Source organism: Cajanus cajan, chromosome 11, assembly GCF_000230855.2.
Source record: "Cajanus cajan strain Asha chromosome 11, NIPB_CcT2T_4, whole genome shotgun sequence".
Taxonomy (NCBI): Eukaryota; Viridiplantae; Streptophyta; class Magnoliopsida; order Fabales; family Fabaceae; genus Cajanus; species Cajanus cajan.
The window spans coordinates 36,010,881-36,028,131 of record NC_138527.1 but is presented as its reverse complement, the minus strand read 5'-3'; the positions used below and the strand labels follow the sequence as shown (position 1 = coordinate 36,028,131).

Sequence of the window (17,251 nt, the reverse complement as noted above, 5' to 3'; positions counted from 1 at the left end):
TATCAAAATTTGTTAATTTGAGTAGTTTGACTAAGAATAAATTTTGTACTTTATATGAGTATTGGTCCATAAATATAAGAATAAAATAAAAATAATTAATTGAGATTTCCAATTTAATTGATGAAAAATATTTTAATTAAAATAATTAAAATTTTAATTAAAATACAAAAAATAAGAAATACAATCTATTTAATATCAATTATAGATATATTTTTTGTTTGTATTTAATGCTAACTAAAAGTAGTTTTTTATGCATTGCTAATTAAAAGTATTTAAATATTGATAAGACAAATAAAGGCGGAAAAATCTCATTTACTTGAATGATTAATTAAGAAAAATATATTAATTAGATTAAATTGAATGTTAGATATCAAAATAGATGTTTTTATTTATATATAAAATGTGTTTAGTAAAATTAGTTTATTAGTTGGTTGGAAGCTTAGCTATAAAATTAAGAATTAAAAAGTAAAAAAATTATAAATTAACTGATTAAATTAAAAATACTTGGTAAAATGGCATATGTTTGTGTGAAATGACATGTTTATTTATTTGATAATGAGTGTAGGAGAACAACACAAAATAATTTATAAATTAAAAATGATAATAAAAGGTTTTAAGTAAAATAATGAGAATAAAAAAGTAAAAAAAAATGTTTATAAGCTAACTCAAAGCCACTTTAATTAGCTTGTAAAAATAAATTTATGAATTAAATAAGTTTATTTTGGTTAAACTAATTTATAAATTAGTAAAAAGACTTATAAACTCATTAAATATAATGTGAAATATACTCATAATACAATAATAAAATTTAAATCTTAAATTAGTAGACTCTTCGTCACTAAATTAATCCTAGTATAAAGAAAAAGACATGTGCTTTTGTATAAGAATGAAAATATGATATAACTTTGTGAAATAAATGTTACCATATAGAAAATTCTATAAGAGTGAATTGTGTAAATATAATAAAATATTATAATAGTTAATCATCCATATATTGCCAATATAAAATTTTTTAGACTGACAATCAATCATATCCTTTAAATTATTTTATTTTATTTCTATTTTATTAAATAAATAACTGACATGACATTATTAAAAGATATGATTAATTATCAATATAAAAAAACTTTACACTAACAATATATAAAAATTTTACACTGACAATATATAAGTAATTAACTGATATTATAAACCCAATCATAACTCTATTTTTGCACGTAGATGAAAACTCAAACCAAACATACACCTAATTAAAGGAAGTTTTTAATGTAAAGAGTTAGAAAATGACATGTAATTATGACTTTCGCTGCAAATTTAATTGTCATGTAGTCGGTAAAATATTGGAATAAAATATAAATACACAGTGTAGTTATTTTATGTTTTAATTACATATTTTTAAATTAATTTCGAATGAAATTAATTTTGAAGTAACATAATTAATGTGTATTTTTTTTTATAAAAAATTTTCAATGATAGATGATAAAATTTGAATTCAAAATTTTATGTATTGTATTCTAATTATTTATTATTAGACTGACCTTAATACGTTATTTTATTTTTTATTAGTTAAATTGGTCCGATTAATTTACAAGTTTCTCCAAATATTTGCAAACATATTTAATGTACCTTATGCATGAAAATAAGTTAACTTACAAGTTACTAGTATTTTAGCATGTATAATGCATAAGTTAAATATTTATTATATATAATTAAATTTTAAAATAAATTTTATATATAAAATAATATTATATTTAAATAAAAAATATTTTTAAATATATAAATTATATTTAATATTTATAATAAATAATTTATATTGTAATGCAAATTTTTTTATTTATTGATAATTTATTTAAACAATATTAAAATTTAATTAATAAGTAATTATGATAAATTAAATTAAATTAAATATGAAGTTAAATTTTTTTAAAAAACTCTCCTATTGAAAAAACATCTCTAAAAATACTCTCGTACACGATAATTATATATGTTTTATGTATAGAGGTTGATCATTTTTTTATATTTTTACCCTTATTAATTATGTAAAATGTAACACCATGACTTTTATCAATAATGATTGATTTTATTAATTTAATTGACATTGTGATTAATTGTTTAACTGTTGTGAAATTCTAAGGATTTAGGAATTTGAATGAGTATTTGTTATTTTGAATTTGTTTTGATAGAAGGTTAAGTTGACTAGTTAGGGGAGGATGTATGAGGTCTTTCTTAAGAAATTGATTTCATAAGTTCATTTCTTTAGAAAACTTAAAGAGAAGTTAGAGAGAGAAACTTTGGAACTCAAAGAGAACCATCTTCTCTTTTGACTTCATGAAATTCCTCCACCCTTCCCGTGAGAGTAGATTTGTTAGTTGGAGATTCAAAGCTCCTAGAGTATAAACTTATAGTGTTGTAGTAATTATGCAGAGTTAGCTCGAGAAACTCTATTTCCTTCTTCTTCCTTTGTCTAGAGTGTTCAGAGGTGAGAGGAGCTTGTAATTTGTTGATTCAGTGTTGTCCTTGTTGATTTCTACTTGAATAATTCTTGAATTGATTGAGTAGATTTTGTTGATTGGAGTTAAGTTTGAGATTTGCTATTTACTCTTATGAGAAGTAAATTGATAATAGCTAATGATAGATGGTTGTATGTTAAATCTAAAGTTGAATGAGTTGCTTAAGATGTGTAGTAGTAATATCTGGTATTGCATGTTGGGATTTTTCCAAGTTTCAAGTGGATTGAGCCAAAATATGAATCTGCCAAGTGCAAAATTCAACTTCGCACCAAACACAACTTCGTAACGTTGAGCATGATGAAGGTCAAAGGCTCTCTACCCTATTAACATAGGGTGCAAGATCGATAGTGTCAAGCATGAGTTAGAGGAGAGCTATCTAACTTAGTCACGCCAGGCATGGGTTGAGGGGTGTCAAGTGTGAGTGCCTCGAGAACTCTTTGACTTGATGACATCGGGTCTTAGTTGAGTGACATCAGGCGTGATCAAGGCAATATATAGCTCTCTACTTAGACGACATTGAGGCTAGTGTTGTAACATTGGGCGTAAGTCAGATAAAGGCTTTTTACTTAAATAAGGCCAGACATGAAATTAGTCATGTTAGGCGTGACTGATACAAGGGTTCTTTATCTCATTCACATTGGGCATGGGTGAGCTACAAACTCTCTATCTCACTAATACTAAACACAATGAGAATGACACTGGATGCGAGATGTTAATGAAAATGTGTTGTTTATTTGGCTAAATGTTAAACATGTGGTTTGTAGATTGAGTTACTCACATGTTGTATATTGTTATATGGTACTAGTTTATTGTATATTGTTATAGGATGATGTATGTTGATATATAAGTTGCTTAAAGTGGTAAGTAGAACTATAGTGGAATTATATGTTGTGTGGTGTTGAAATAGCTATGTTGACAATGCTTATTGCATAGAGTTGAGTTACGTTGATTGACTTAGAATTAGAGAAGAGGTGTTTAGAAAATATGAATATCCCATTGTGAGGATATGGTGTTATGGTTCTCTATAATCCTAGTTGTTGAAAATCTTTCTTGAAAAGTTGACTCTTAAAGTGAAATTTTGAGTCTCTTCTAGGTCTTTAATTGATACAGTATGGGGGTCAAGTCAAGCCATATTGATTATAAGTGACCAAATGTAGATCTGTGTGGAAGCAAGGTCGAGTCATACTTGTATAAAATGACCAAATTGAGTAAGGTATAAGATTGGAGACCAAAATTTTTAACTAAGTTTTTGGAAGGTGGTCGACTGGTTAATTCCATAATAGGCTTTATTATGCATACCAAGACTATAGTAGGCTCACACTCAAGTTTTCTTAACCTTAATAGGAATACTGGACTTTCATAGTTTAAGTGAAAAAATTTGATAAATCATATTGTGTTGTGGAATTGATATCCATTTGGATAACAATCCACAACAATATGATTTCTCAGATTTTTCCACTTAAGTTAGGAAGGTCTAGTATTTCTATCAAGGTAGGACAACTTAGGTGTGGACCTACCATGACATTAGCATACATAACTAAGTCTCTTATATGATTAATTCGCCAATTACTCTTTAAATACGATGCCCTTTTCAGTACTTAGTTAAGAATTTTGGCCCCCTACCTTGTACACATATGGTTCGACCTGACTCCTATACGGATCAATATTGGTCGCTTTAGAATCAATATAACTCGCCCTAACCCTTATATTGTGGTCACTTATAGACAGTATGCATCAACCTTACCTACATATCTCATCAACTAAGATCTTAGAGGAGATTTAACTATCTGCTTTAAGGGTCAACTTCGCAAGAAGAGTTTTTAACTAGGCCCGTAGAGCATCACAATAATATTCTCAAAATGAGATATCCAACTTTTAAAATAGTTTTTCTTCTAATCTTAAGTCAATCAACATAACTCAACACCATGCCTTAAGCATTTTCAACTCAACCACCTCAATGTTCAACATACAACTATCAACAATTTAAGCATCAATATATATTATCCCAAATCAATTTATTAAGATTCAACATCATACATCAACATACAACATGTAACACCACTACTTACCCACATTATGTTCAACACTTAGCAAAAAAGAACACCCTTTCATTAGGTAACCCATGTTTGACACCATTCTCTTTGCACCTTACGTGAAATGGGACAAAGAGCCTTTGGCTCATCCACGCCCTATGTCACTTAACTTGCACTCGATATGGATGAGGTAGAGAGTCTATATTGTTCTCATGCCTGGCGTGCCCAAAACTCACATTCGATCTCATTTCAAGTAGAGAGTTTTTGCTTAACTCATGCTCGATGTAACTAGGCTAGTGCTCAGTGTCATATAGATAGAGAGTTTTTGTTTTGATAATGCTTGACACCACTCAATTAGGCTCTAACATCACCAAGTTAGAGAGCTCCAAAGGCATCCACATTCGACACCATTCAACCCTCGTCCAACGTGACCAAGTCAGAAAGCTTTCTTCTAACTCGCGTCCGACACTATCAATCTCACGTCTGATGAGAGTGAGGTAGAGAGCCTCTAGCTTACATAATGCCCAACATCTTGAAGTTGAACTCGACAAGATGATGAATTCTACACTTGGCAGATTCACAAAATTGCTTAATTCATTTGAAACTCAAGATTCTAAGCATGCAACACAATCATTCATATCCAATCATCACATACAACTCATTTCTCACCAAAATAACAACATGCAACCACCAATTAGCTAAAATCACCTCAACACACTTTAAACACCCAAAACTCATAAAAACATGAGTTTTAGCACTCAATCACCAATACAACTACGATTTGGATACAATTCAACAACATACAACTTAAACAATCAACAAAGTTTCGACTTCTAGCTTCCCTTGCCTCCAGATCGAAGAGACACAAGGAAAAAGATAGATGAAAATGAACTGGCTATCATCGGGAAGCTCTACACACCCCAATCACACCTCTAATTCTCAATGAAGGAGCTAGAATCACTACTTAGTCACCAAGTTTATTCTAAAAGGAAAGGAAGAAGAAAAAGAAAGGATCCTAGCTTCAAAGCTCTTCTTTCTGGTTTTTCTCTAACTTTTTGAAAAAATAAACTTATAAAGTCATTTTCTAAAGTAATGTCTTGAATAAATTCCTTCTTACAAATCAAACTGAATTTCTCCGAAGAGAAACCTCTATACAACTAAAATTCTTTATAAATTTCTTAATTTTAAAGTTCCTAAAAATTAAACAACAAACAAACACAACATATTTTTAATAAAATTAACGGCAACTAACAAAATATACAATGTAACAATATTATTAATAAATATTAATTATATTATAAACAAAAAATGTTAATCAAAAAGTATTTTAAAACAAAAATTATAAGATTTTGAATTATAAAAATTTAATTTGTTATTAATTTGTGAATTAAATTTGTTAAAAAATTTGCAAATAAAATTTTTAATTATTATATAAATAATTTTAATATATACCATTGTTGTGTGTATAAAGGCGACTTCAAAGTAAAGTCGTGTTTATATACAAAATCTCTTACTTAAAATCGACTTTGTTATATATATATATATATATTATTTTTCGTTAATCAAAACGTGTCTGTAACTTTTATATAAAAAATTTAAGTCGACATATTAAACACGACTTAACAAATATTTTTTACGAATATAAAAATAAAAAAAAACAATTTATAATGTAACGTGACTTCAATTTTTATTTTAAAAAAATTAAAAACAAAATAAATTTTGTTCATAGATTTTAAAAAAAAAATATTGATGCTTATATTGATTATAATTGGAAAAAAAAAATAAGTAGGGTTTTTGAAAATTCCTATTTTGAGGTGTACCTGCCTAACTGGACTAACTTTTCCGGAAAGGGCGAAGAAATTCCAAGAAAACGGGGTATAAGTTTTATTGGGTTTTGCGTTTCTTTAGAATCAGATTCAAACAACTGCGTGTCACTCTGACAACCTTAAATTTTGTTTCCTTCTCAGCCGGAAACTTATGAAGGAGCAAAATGACTGCCCTTTTTCTTCTTCATTGATTGGTAAATAAAAAACACGTGAGTGTGGAAGAATACATGGAGTTGGGGTGTGGGTTTTACACTAAAGCTATCAACTTTCGTCGTTTAGAGGGGCTTTGAGAGCGTGTCATAGTCATGGATAGAAGAATCTGCGAAGAATTAACGCCTAGGTATTATGCCCTTTGTGCCATTGGAGGAATGCTCAGTGCTGGCACCACCCACCTTGCCATCACTCCTCTTGATGTCTTGAAAGTCAACATGCAGGTGCACTTCAAACTTTCATTTCATTCTGTTAACTCAGTTGTTCCACAAATAATGTTTTATTAGGGTAGAGAAACAGGGAAAGTTTCTAGTCTCTTATGTTTTAGTATGTTTGATGCTGAGGGAGGTGAACACCTTAAATGGGTTTTCGTACTTGGAAGTATCAGTGTATGGTTCTGGGTACACAAAAGAAATGGGGGAAGTGACAAAAAAAAAATTGAAGTGGGAATCACTTTACCCTTTTGTTACACTTGTTGTGTTATAGAAAAAATATTGAAAGATTGAATTTTTTGGCTGCTCCTATGGGATGACGGTGAGATGAGTTATGGGATGTTTTTTCACCCTAATGTGTAGACATAATAGGAGTAAATTGCACCCACATTAGATTTCGTTGATTGTTTAAAAAACATTACACTATAACACCCCTTATACATTACATTAACCATCCTTAATGATTTGAAAAACATTATATTGTGACCCCTATAAGGGATAATGGAGGTTAGTGTATATGTTAATTTCATGAAAGTTCAGGGAGGTGTTGGTGTAATTTACTCAAATACTAGTTGTTGATTCGATCATATTTGTTGACGGGGAAGTGATGTTGATCATATGTAGGTGCACCCAATTAAGTATTACAGTATTTCCTCATGCTTTACTACCTTATTGAGGGAACAAGGGCCTTCTGTCCTTTGGAAAGGTTGGACTGGCAAGTTTTTTGGCTATGGCGCTCAAGGAGGATGCAGATTTGGCCTCTATGAGTATTTTAAAGGGGTTTATTCCAACGTATTGGTAGACCAGCACAAGAGTCTTGTTTTCTTTCTTAGTAGTGCTTCTGCTGAAGTGTTTGCCAATGTAGCTCTGTGTCCATTTGAAGCTGTTAAAGTGAGGGTTCAAGCACAACCCTGTTTTGCTAAGGGCTTGTTTGATGGCTTTCCAAAGTTATATGCATCAGAAGGCACACGAGGGTAAAGAAAAATTTAGTTCTTAGTTTTTACTTGGAGTGCATCTGTAATTGGGACATGATTATTGTGATTATTTATCTTCTATTCAATCTACTACTTGCAGATTCTACCGTGGACTAATTCCACTTTTGGGTCGAAACATTCCATGTAATTTCATAATCTCTTCAAGTTTAATTTAATTCTACACTAGTCAGGGTAATATAATTTTATTTAGAAAGTAAAGAGACATCAGTAATATTTTCACATCAATATGGATGCCATTCTGTCTTGGGTAACTTTTTAGGTTTTACCATTTTAGCATATAGCTGTCTGCCAGAAAATTACTGAAATTGTAACATGTGGCTTTTGTTTGCAGTATATATTCCTGTATCTTTATCATTACTGCTATACTTCCTGAAAAAAGTTCCTTTTCTTTGTTAAATCGTTAAATTATTATGTACATTGAAGTTTAAGTAACTATTTGACTGATCTGGTTATAGGCATTAGTTTCCATTAATAAAAATAACAATTGAGTTGCATACTGAGTATCCAAATATATATCGGGCCATGTTCTTGTGATAGGTAGGATGGCGATGGAATATGTAGTTTCAGTGAGACTGAGCTTAAACTATAGCTGCTGTCCATATATGAACTGAATATTAAGTTCTCTGCTTATTTTTTGAGCAGTTTCCATGGTTATGTTCTCAACCTTCGAGCATTCTGTTGATTTTTTGTATCAAAACGTGGTCAAAAGAAAAAAGGAGGACTGTTCAATTGGTCAACAACTTGGTGTGACATGTTTAGCTGGATATGCAGCGGGATCTGTTGGTAGCTTTGTTTCTAATCCCGCTGACAATATTGTATCTTCTCTTTATAACAGAAAGGCTGATAGTCTTGCACTGGTATTTGTTTCGTTACAATTTAGTTTATGATATTTTCTTTGGAGGTGTGAGAGATCAAACTAAATGTGTTCTATTTATTCTGTGCGCAGGCTATCAGACATATTGGACTAGCCAATTTATTTACCAGGAGCCTTCCTATTAGAATGTTGCTGGTTGGTCCTTCTATAACATTGCAATGGTTTTTTTATGACACCATCAAAGTTTTAGGTGGATTGTAAGTGTATCACTCCCTAAACTTTTAAGTGAGATTCAATAGTTTGTTTTATAATATTATTATCAACTAATTTTGAATCTGCAAGTTCATATTCTAAGTCATGATTATATTTTATGATGTACTCTGTCTCGCCCTCTCCAAAAACCAAAGGAAGAGAGCAAAACTGGAGAAAGATATAGATAATTAATTAATTTAATGGTTACAAAATAAGAAAGCCTTAATAAGTTTGGATCTTGATATTGTTACACAATCATTTCCACTTATTGCACCTGGTATATGAGGCTGCGGCCTTGGAGGGAGAGGAGGTTGGGAGTTGATCATGTGATTTTTTTAGTTGTCAATATGAAATATATTCTCGTTTGATATTGTGAGAAATCATATTGTTGTTTATGTATGCATTTTGTATTGCATGAATTACATATATATTTGTATCACCTATGTTTATGGTTTTCTATGCCTTTGGTCTTGACTTAACCAAATGGTCGTGTTGTTTTTGAAGTGCTATTTTGAAAGAGTGATCGAGTTATTTGCACAATGCTTTGCTTTAGAGAGAAGTAAACTGTTAGACCCCCAATTAAAAATGTACACTGTAGAAGGATAAGGAATAAGCCCAAATTTGATGGGATCAATCCAGTTAGTGTGTAATTAGATGGGTCCATTACTGTCATTGTATCAGAATTGTTAGAAATAATAGAAGTGATATTAAAAAAAGGGACATCAAGGGGAATGAGAAGGAGGAGGAAAATTGTAACATAATTGGGGGAGAGACCAAGCTCTCAAAGTTCTGGGCAGTTATACATTCTAGTCTATTTTGGGCATTCCATTATCATTTTTTTTATCGGTTTGAATTACAATGACAACAATTCAAATGTAAAACTATGTGTATACTACCCTATCTCCCACCAATAGCCATTAGGGGTTTTCCATTAGGAAAAGAAGGAAGACGGACAAATATTTATAGCAGAAAAACATTATAAATACTTACATCTGAGAGATGTTATTTATATTTACAGCACATTTACATGAAATTGTAACCTCTAATTAAAACAGAAATGATAGAATTGTAACGTCTAATTAAATAATAATTAACTCAACTGATTTGCATGACTTACCATTTAGCATGCCAAAAAATATGGAAAGGCTTTATTGTAGTTAAGCATGTTGATATGCTAGAGTTGCTGTAGTAAGGTTGTGGTAGTAATATTATAGATAAGGTAGCTCATAAAATTAGGCTAACAAGCAAAAATGCTGAGAATGGAATACCATGGCTTGCAAACTTCTTGCCACCGGCTGGTACTGCGTGGTCACAAATGTGCTAGAGTTGCTGTAGTAAGGAGGTAGTAATATTATAGATAAGATAGTTCATAAAATTATGCTAACAAACTAAAATGCTGAGAATGGAATACCATGGCTTGCAAACTTATGCACTAGCCGCTGGCTGGTAGTGCTTGATCACAAAGTATCTTAAATGATGATAGAGACCTGCTCTTGGGCCCAAATAATGAGAAGCCCAAAAGTTTGGAAAGTGAAAATATGCATAAGAAATGAAAGTTGTAGGAAGGGAGAATAAATAGAATTGCCGAGCTGGCAAGGTTGTTATGCAAGGCAACTTAGATAGTGGGTGGGGAGGAGGGCTATAGAAATTAGTCATTTTGGGTTATTTTCTTTGGCAGAGAAATACTCTTTCACATAATTCATACTTTGGTGAACCATCATAACTTGATAAATTTGCAAATTGTCAACTGTTATGCTTTAATATAATAGAGATTTTATAGGTTCATCTATCTTAATATTTATGCTATCGACCAGTGGTTTTTTTATTGTTCTATTTGATAAGCTCAGAACCAACCCTAACATTTGGGCCTTTTGTTGCCTACATTTATGTCAACGCATCCTGAGGATCTGAAAGTAAATCATGTGCTGAACTAAACATAAGCTTTAATTCTCTATTTTCTGAAATATGTTATTGTTTTGAAACTCTGCAGGCCAACTAGTGGTGAAGTTACAACTGACATAAGAAGAGACGCGGCAGGCTAGATTCATAAAAATGGAAATCACAGTCACAATTTTGATTTTTCAGGCTTGTATGCTTGCAAGTCATTTTATACCATATAGGAACAATTTTGTGGTAGCTTTTCTTTTCTGCCACTATTTACTCTTTTGTCGTTATGGGCTTTCATTGAAGCCTTGGGATTTGCTTTCCAAAAAGAACTAGGGGCCCATTTATGTTATCACGTGTACTAGCATACTAGTAGTTGCAAAATAAAAAGAGAAAACAAAAATTTACTAGCAATGCTTGTGCTGGCCATTACCAGTTAACGCCCATGCCTCGTGGCTTATGTATGACCTTCAGTTCTTCTAATCTCATACTTCCATCATCAACATTTTCTTGTCAGGGGTTTCCAGTCTTTACATAATCTTTTGATATTATTGGACGAAAGAAATTTCATATTAACTAATGAGATAAAAAATAATATGTATAAGTAAAGGGTAATTCTCACCTTCTTCACTAATTTTTATGTTCAGTTAAACCTAAAATTATAACAAAAAATAATATATATGCACTAATTTTTGAGGATGGGTTAAATTTAAAATTTAAATTATAAGATGATATTACTATCTACCATGGTGAATAATAATCTATTATTGGGTGATTATCAAATAAACATAAAATCATATATTTTAAAGTTATAAAGATGTTTAAACTTTAATATGAAGGGGATCTGATGGCAGTGATATGATCAAAATAATGTTTTCTTGAATTAGTTTTTAAATTAGACTCAATATTGAATAATAAAATATGGATTGTGTTTTCAAGTTTTAACATCCAATGAAAGGAGCATTGCACCACTTAAATGGATATCGGATAGTGAGGGTAGAATGATCCATCTTATTCTTAGCAGGCAGTGTTGTATTTGTCTGTCTACTATAAGCAAGTGAATCATAAAGGACAGTATTATTGAAGGTGATGGTGCTAGCTCATAGGTCACGAGTAGAATAGGCAATAGCTGGTAAATGAGGAGATATGAGGAAGCACATTGTACTGGTTAGTGGTTACCATTCACCAGATGTCCTTAAAAGCTCAGCGTGATATGGTTTGTTATTGAAGGGGCAGTCTCACTCATATGTCACAAATTCGCTTTCAGGAACACGTTGGGTTGGCCCCCTTTATCTATCGTCCTTGTTAACTCAAGATTCATGATCAAGTCCTGAAAATCGGGTGATGGGTCCACCCAACACTATCACTCTCTAGACAGTGACAAATAACTGATGCTGAATGCCAAATTAGGAACTCCACTGCACAAACTTTATCCTACTGCGCCCAAAAACATTATTCCTTAGTAAAACTGTTAAAGACGGGAAAGCTAGAACTGAGAACTTGTACTCAGGTATGAAAAATCACGTCCATGTGTGACCAAACTCACTATGAATGAACAAGAGGATGCTATCATCATCATCATAATACAACAAAGAAAGGATAATTGGAGGGTAGTTCAAATAACATCCTGCGTCTTCACCAAAGTCAACTCAAAGCTAAGGTTATTAGGGCTCAAGTGTTTTTGTCACACACTAAGTTATTATGAAAATATCTTACTACTTTGTTTCCGAGTTAAATTTGTGAGGTCTAGAAGGATGGGGTGTCACAGGAAGCATTCACGAGATTCATCGTAAAGTTAACTTTGTCTATTGATTTTAATTTCTTTCTTTTTTTTTTCTTTTCCGAAACTGCTACAACAAACGGGTTATGAGCATGTATTGAACCAGGGTGATCTTCTATTGATAACAGTTCCAGTAATGCTAAAAGTCCCACATCACTCAGGAGTCAAGACTAAGAGTAGTTTATAAACACCCTTCCTCCTTAACCCACTAAGGTACCTTTTCAAGGACAAAACCGTGACGGCTATGACACATGACATCTCGACAGGCAGATGTACGCGAAGGGCGGCACAAACACTAACTTGAGCATCAGAGAGGGATTACTAAGTTTTAGTAAATTTATTTTATTTAATAACTCATTATTTATATTGAGTTTTAACTATTCATTCATTAAATTAAAAAATTTTAATGTATAAATTAAATTTATAAATTTTTAAAAAGATTAAAAATTATTTAATATTTTATTTTACTAATTTAAATTAATAAATAATTATAAAAGTATTTTTGACTGACCTATTAAAAAATTAATGTGGATAATTTTTGGGATTAAATATTCTTAACTCCCTATGGTATAATGTTCACTTTTAATTACTAAAAAAAATAAAGTATATCTCTAGAGCCCATTATCAAAATGCGTCATCCGTTATCCTTATTTTTGAAAATGATAAACTCAAAATAAACGGCTTTTATTAAGGACAATTACTGCATTTAACATATTTTCATAAACAAGGAAGCAAACAAACAATTTATAAATAAAAGTGAATTAGAAATCATGATAAAAGTGTATCAATAATATTTTTTTTTATAATTGTTAAGTAAAAAAACGATGTTAAATCTCTCAAAATTTTAAATTTTAATGATAATAAACATAACTTTTTTTAAGATAAAATGTTTTTGTTAAATGTTGATCAAATGAAACATAAGATGTAAATTATTAGAGAGATAACATCTTATCAAACAAAACATACAATCAGTCTTTATAAAGTCTTATATGTTTATTATTTATAAGTCTGTCTAAGTGATTTTTTAACGGATCAAACTAAGAAATTTTTTTGGAACTCGTAAATCTATGAAAAAAAAATGAAAACATTCTTTGTATTAGAATCAAGAACAAACAAATCATTGAAATCACGAATAAAATTATTAAAAGTTGATGCAAAACCTACTTATCATTGACACACGCTATAAATAATTCGTTTAATCAGATAAGAAATGATAATTTGGTGAAACACATTTAATGCATCAATGGATACTTCTCACCTTAAGAAACCTATACGAAGATGAAATAAGTTTGTAAGGAATTCTCAAGATTTTGCAATGGTCATCTTCATCCAGATTACTATATAAGAAGCTTTACGATAAAAAAGAATTAATGTAGAACCTTTTATTGCAAACATTTGCATTAAACATATTCAAATTCTTTTATTCTTTCTTTAAAGCTCTTTGTACTTAAACTCATTGTATCACGAAACAACTTTTTTAACCTTACCATCATATGACTGTTATTATAGGGTTAAGCCTAAAGAGACGTGTTTGTAAAAGAACACTTATTGTTTAAGTTTAGAGATATTTATTTGTTAAAGAATACTTGTTATTTGAGTCTGGAAAGAATTGTCTTTAAAAAAATACTTGTTTGATTTTGGAGAGACTTAACTATAAAAGAATACGAACACTTAAATTTGAGCTAGAAGTGATTTGTTGAAAGAATATTTATATCTAGTTTAAGATAGTGCAATTCAATTTAGTTCTATTGAAAACTAAGCGTAATTTCGGTAATTTTGAGATGGAACAATTTAAAAATATCATGTATTCCATCTACTTTCTTTTCAACACTCTTTATAGTTAGCGTTGCTATTTCACTATTTGAAAAAATGTAAATTTTTTATTGATACTAGTCAACTCTTTTTATAGTGTCTATATTTTATTTACAATAACCTTTTTAAAAATTTAATTCTCAATTAACATTATAAAAACATTTGTTAATTAACATTATAAAAAGCTGATCTCTTAGATAAATCCTGATACTTGGAGAAATCAATTCATAAATTTCGGTTAGAGAATAGCTTAGTTAAAAAAATACTGTTAGTATTCTCCTTTTATACATTAATAAATGAACATATCGTACAAAGTGATGGAATGACATGGAATAAAAAGAATCCATGAACAGTTATACATTTGCATGTACTCTTCTGGCAACCAAGTGGGCAGATATATGTTATACTGTTCTAGAGGTGCACAAGAATCCACCTGGAACTTAATTAATTAAGACATAAGCAGACCAAATATGTTCAAACTTCAGACTAACTAATCTTATCCGCAAGCTTTTGGATCTGAATGTTTCCATTACACTTTAAAAAATTGTTTTTTCTCCACCATCTGCTACATAAATTAAATCTTTCCAGATAACTATCATTAAAATCAAAACTCCCTTTAATAGATTCATTTTATTTTCCCATCTGAAAAAGGTTGACTTGGTACTGCGCATTGTGCATAAATGTGATTCACTTAGTGTCGGTATTACTATTGAATATTTTTTCAAATCATATTCTTCCTAATCGTATGAACAGAACAATTTCATTAAACTCATTAAAACGACCAATGACTAGAGTTGTTAGAAGTTTAAGAACTTTGTGCTCTATGCAATAATGCCCCCTTATTGCTTCAATTAAATAATACATGACAGTATATAACTTTGAAAAACAATCTGATCCCCCACATAAATCTGATAAACGCTAAAAATTAATATCTTTCTAATTATTGTGGGCTTTTATTTTATTTTTCCCTTGAACAGAAGAAAAATTAATCCGTCATTGATAACAATTAATATTTTTCATTTGCCAATTAACTCTTGTCTACGTCATTCTTGTTGTAGTTGTTATTATTTATATATATAAAAGGAAGTACAATTCTTTTTTAATGAATGTCTCTTATTAAAATAAAATGATATCTTCAATTGTGTTAGATTGTTATAGTCATAACTCATAAGGCTGTCTTGCAGTACGCTTGACAAGCCATCCGATTTTCTTTCATTTTTTTTTTTTTGTTGAAAATGTTAGTTGTATACTCAATTTTTGTATAGCATTTTGAGTAAAAGAGTAAAAAAAAGAAAGAAAGAAAGAAAGAAATGTGTAATGTAATAAAAAAATTTACACACTCTATATAAGTGAAAGTTTATAAAAAGTTTTATAAGATAAAAAAAAAAAAAAGTATTGTAGTGAAGTATTTTTGATGTTTGAAAATTTATGTATTGGAGTAGACAAGGAAGAAAACATCGAAAATACTTTAAGGTAAAGATGAATTAAACATTTTTTTCTTATTAAAAATAGTGTGATATTAAAAGATAATATTTTTGCTGAAATATATATATATTTTTAATTAAAAAGGACAAGAAATTAAAAAATGCAATCAGGTTGCGATTCCACCACTTTTGGACATCCATAAATGTTTTTTTAAATTCTTTTAAAAAGTTAAAATAATAATTATTTCTCCAAAATAAAATGAATCCAATTAATACATAGAGTAAATAAAAGAAAGTCACATTATAAAGTCATGACACAAGTCAAAGACCCAAATCGATAAAACTTTGAACTCATTTATTGAGGTTTCACTCATTCCAAAGATGATCCATGATCCATGGTTTTTACTACCTTCATTTATGAGTCATTTAAGGTTTTTACATACACACATAAATATAATATTTTTTCATTAAATAGTTTAAAGTTTCTTATTATATTTTTTTTTTTCATTTTTACCTCACAATAAATATGTACATTAATTTATTTTATCTATTTATGAAATTTTCAATGATGACAACAAGTAGATTCATATATACAATCTCAACTCTTCACTATTATCTCAATTCCAATAATTTGTATAAAATTAATTGAAATTTAGATAAAAATAAGGATATGTGTAACAAGTCCCACATCGGGGAGGTCTCCTTACCAGGGAGGCCTTATAAGGCGGGAGGTTCTCCAACCTCTTGGGCCGGCTTTTGAGGGATGGTTCCCCTCCTTAGCCTTATGCTCGTTATAATGGTGCTCTCGTTGAGAGCCAGCCAAATCGAGAAGGGCTACCCACGGAGGGTTCTGACCATCGGAGGGTTCTGACCGGCAAGGGCCGAGTGAAGTGCCGATGAGTGAAGTACCGTGGAGTGCAGCCATCGAGGACGCTGGCTTTCGAAGGGGGGGGGGGGTGGTAATGTAACAAGTCCCACATCGGGGAGGTCTCCTTACCAGGGAGGCCTTATAAGGCGGGAGGTTCTCCAACCTCTTGGGCCGGCTTTTGAGGGATGGTTCCCCTCCTTAGCCTTATGCTCGTTACAATATGATTGACAAAAAATTAATTAATATTATCTTTAACTTTAAAAAGAAAAATAACGAAATCCAAATTCTTGTTAAAAAAACTGAGAATTGAAAAGTAATAAAAAGACTACTCTCATTTATGTAAATATTAGCGCGTATATAGTTATGTCTTCCATGAATGTTATATGAATATAAAAGATCATAGAGAGAATAGAAAGAGATACATGCGTATATAATTGATTCTCTATCAACACTTTCTTTTTTATCTTAAAAGATTCATAATTATATTTGAATTTGACACGGTGTTATTTCAAATTCTTGTTAAAAAAACTGAGAATTGAAAAGTAATAAAAAGACTACTCTCATTTATGTAAATATTAGCGCGTATATAGTTATGTCTTCCATGAATGTTATATGAATATAAAAGATCATA

The 17,251-nt window shown here is 30.4% G+C and overlaps 1 protein-coding gene across 1 annotated transcript; it reads left to right on the top strand.

The window, feature by feature from the left end:
* The first annotated feature begins 6,398 nt into the window (after positions 1–6,398).
* On the top strand, positions 6,399–11,252 carry PHT3;3 (phosphate transporter 3;3). The gene is made up of 6 exons (XM_020369872.3): positions 6,399–6,803; positions 7,416–7,765; positions 7,866–7,909; positions 8,429–8,643; positions 8,733–8,857; positions 10,843–11,252. Exons 1-6 carry the CDS (start codon positions 6,675–6,677, stop codon positions 10,892–10,894), a joined length of 915 nt encoding a protein of 304 aa, XP_020225461.1. The 5' UTR covers positions 6,399–6,674; the 3' UTR covers positions 10,895–11,252.
* Positions 11,253–17,251: the final 5,999 nt, after the last annotated feature.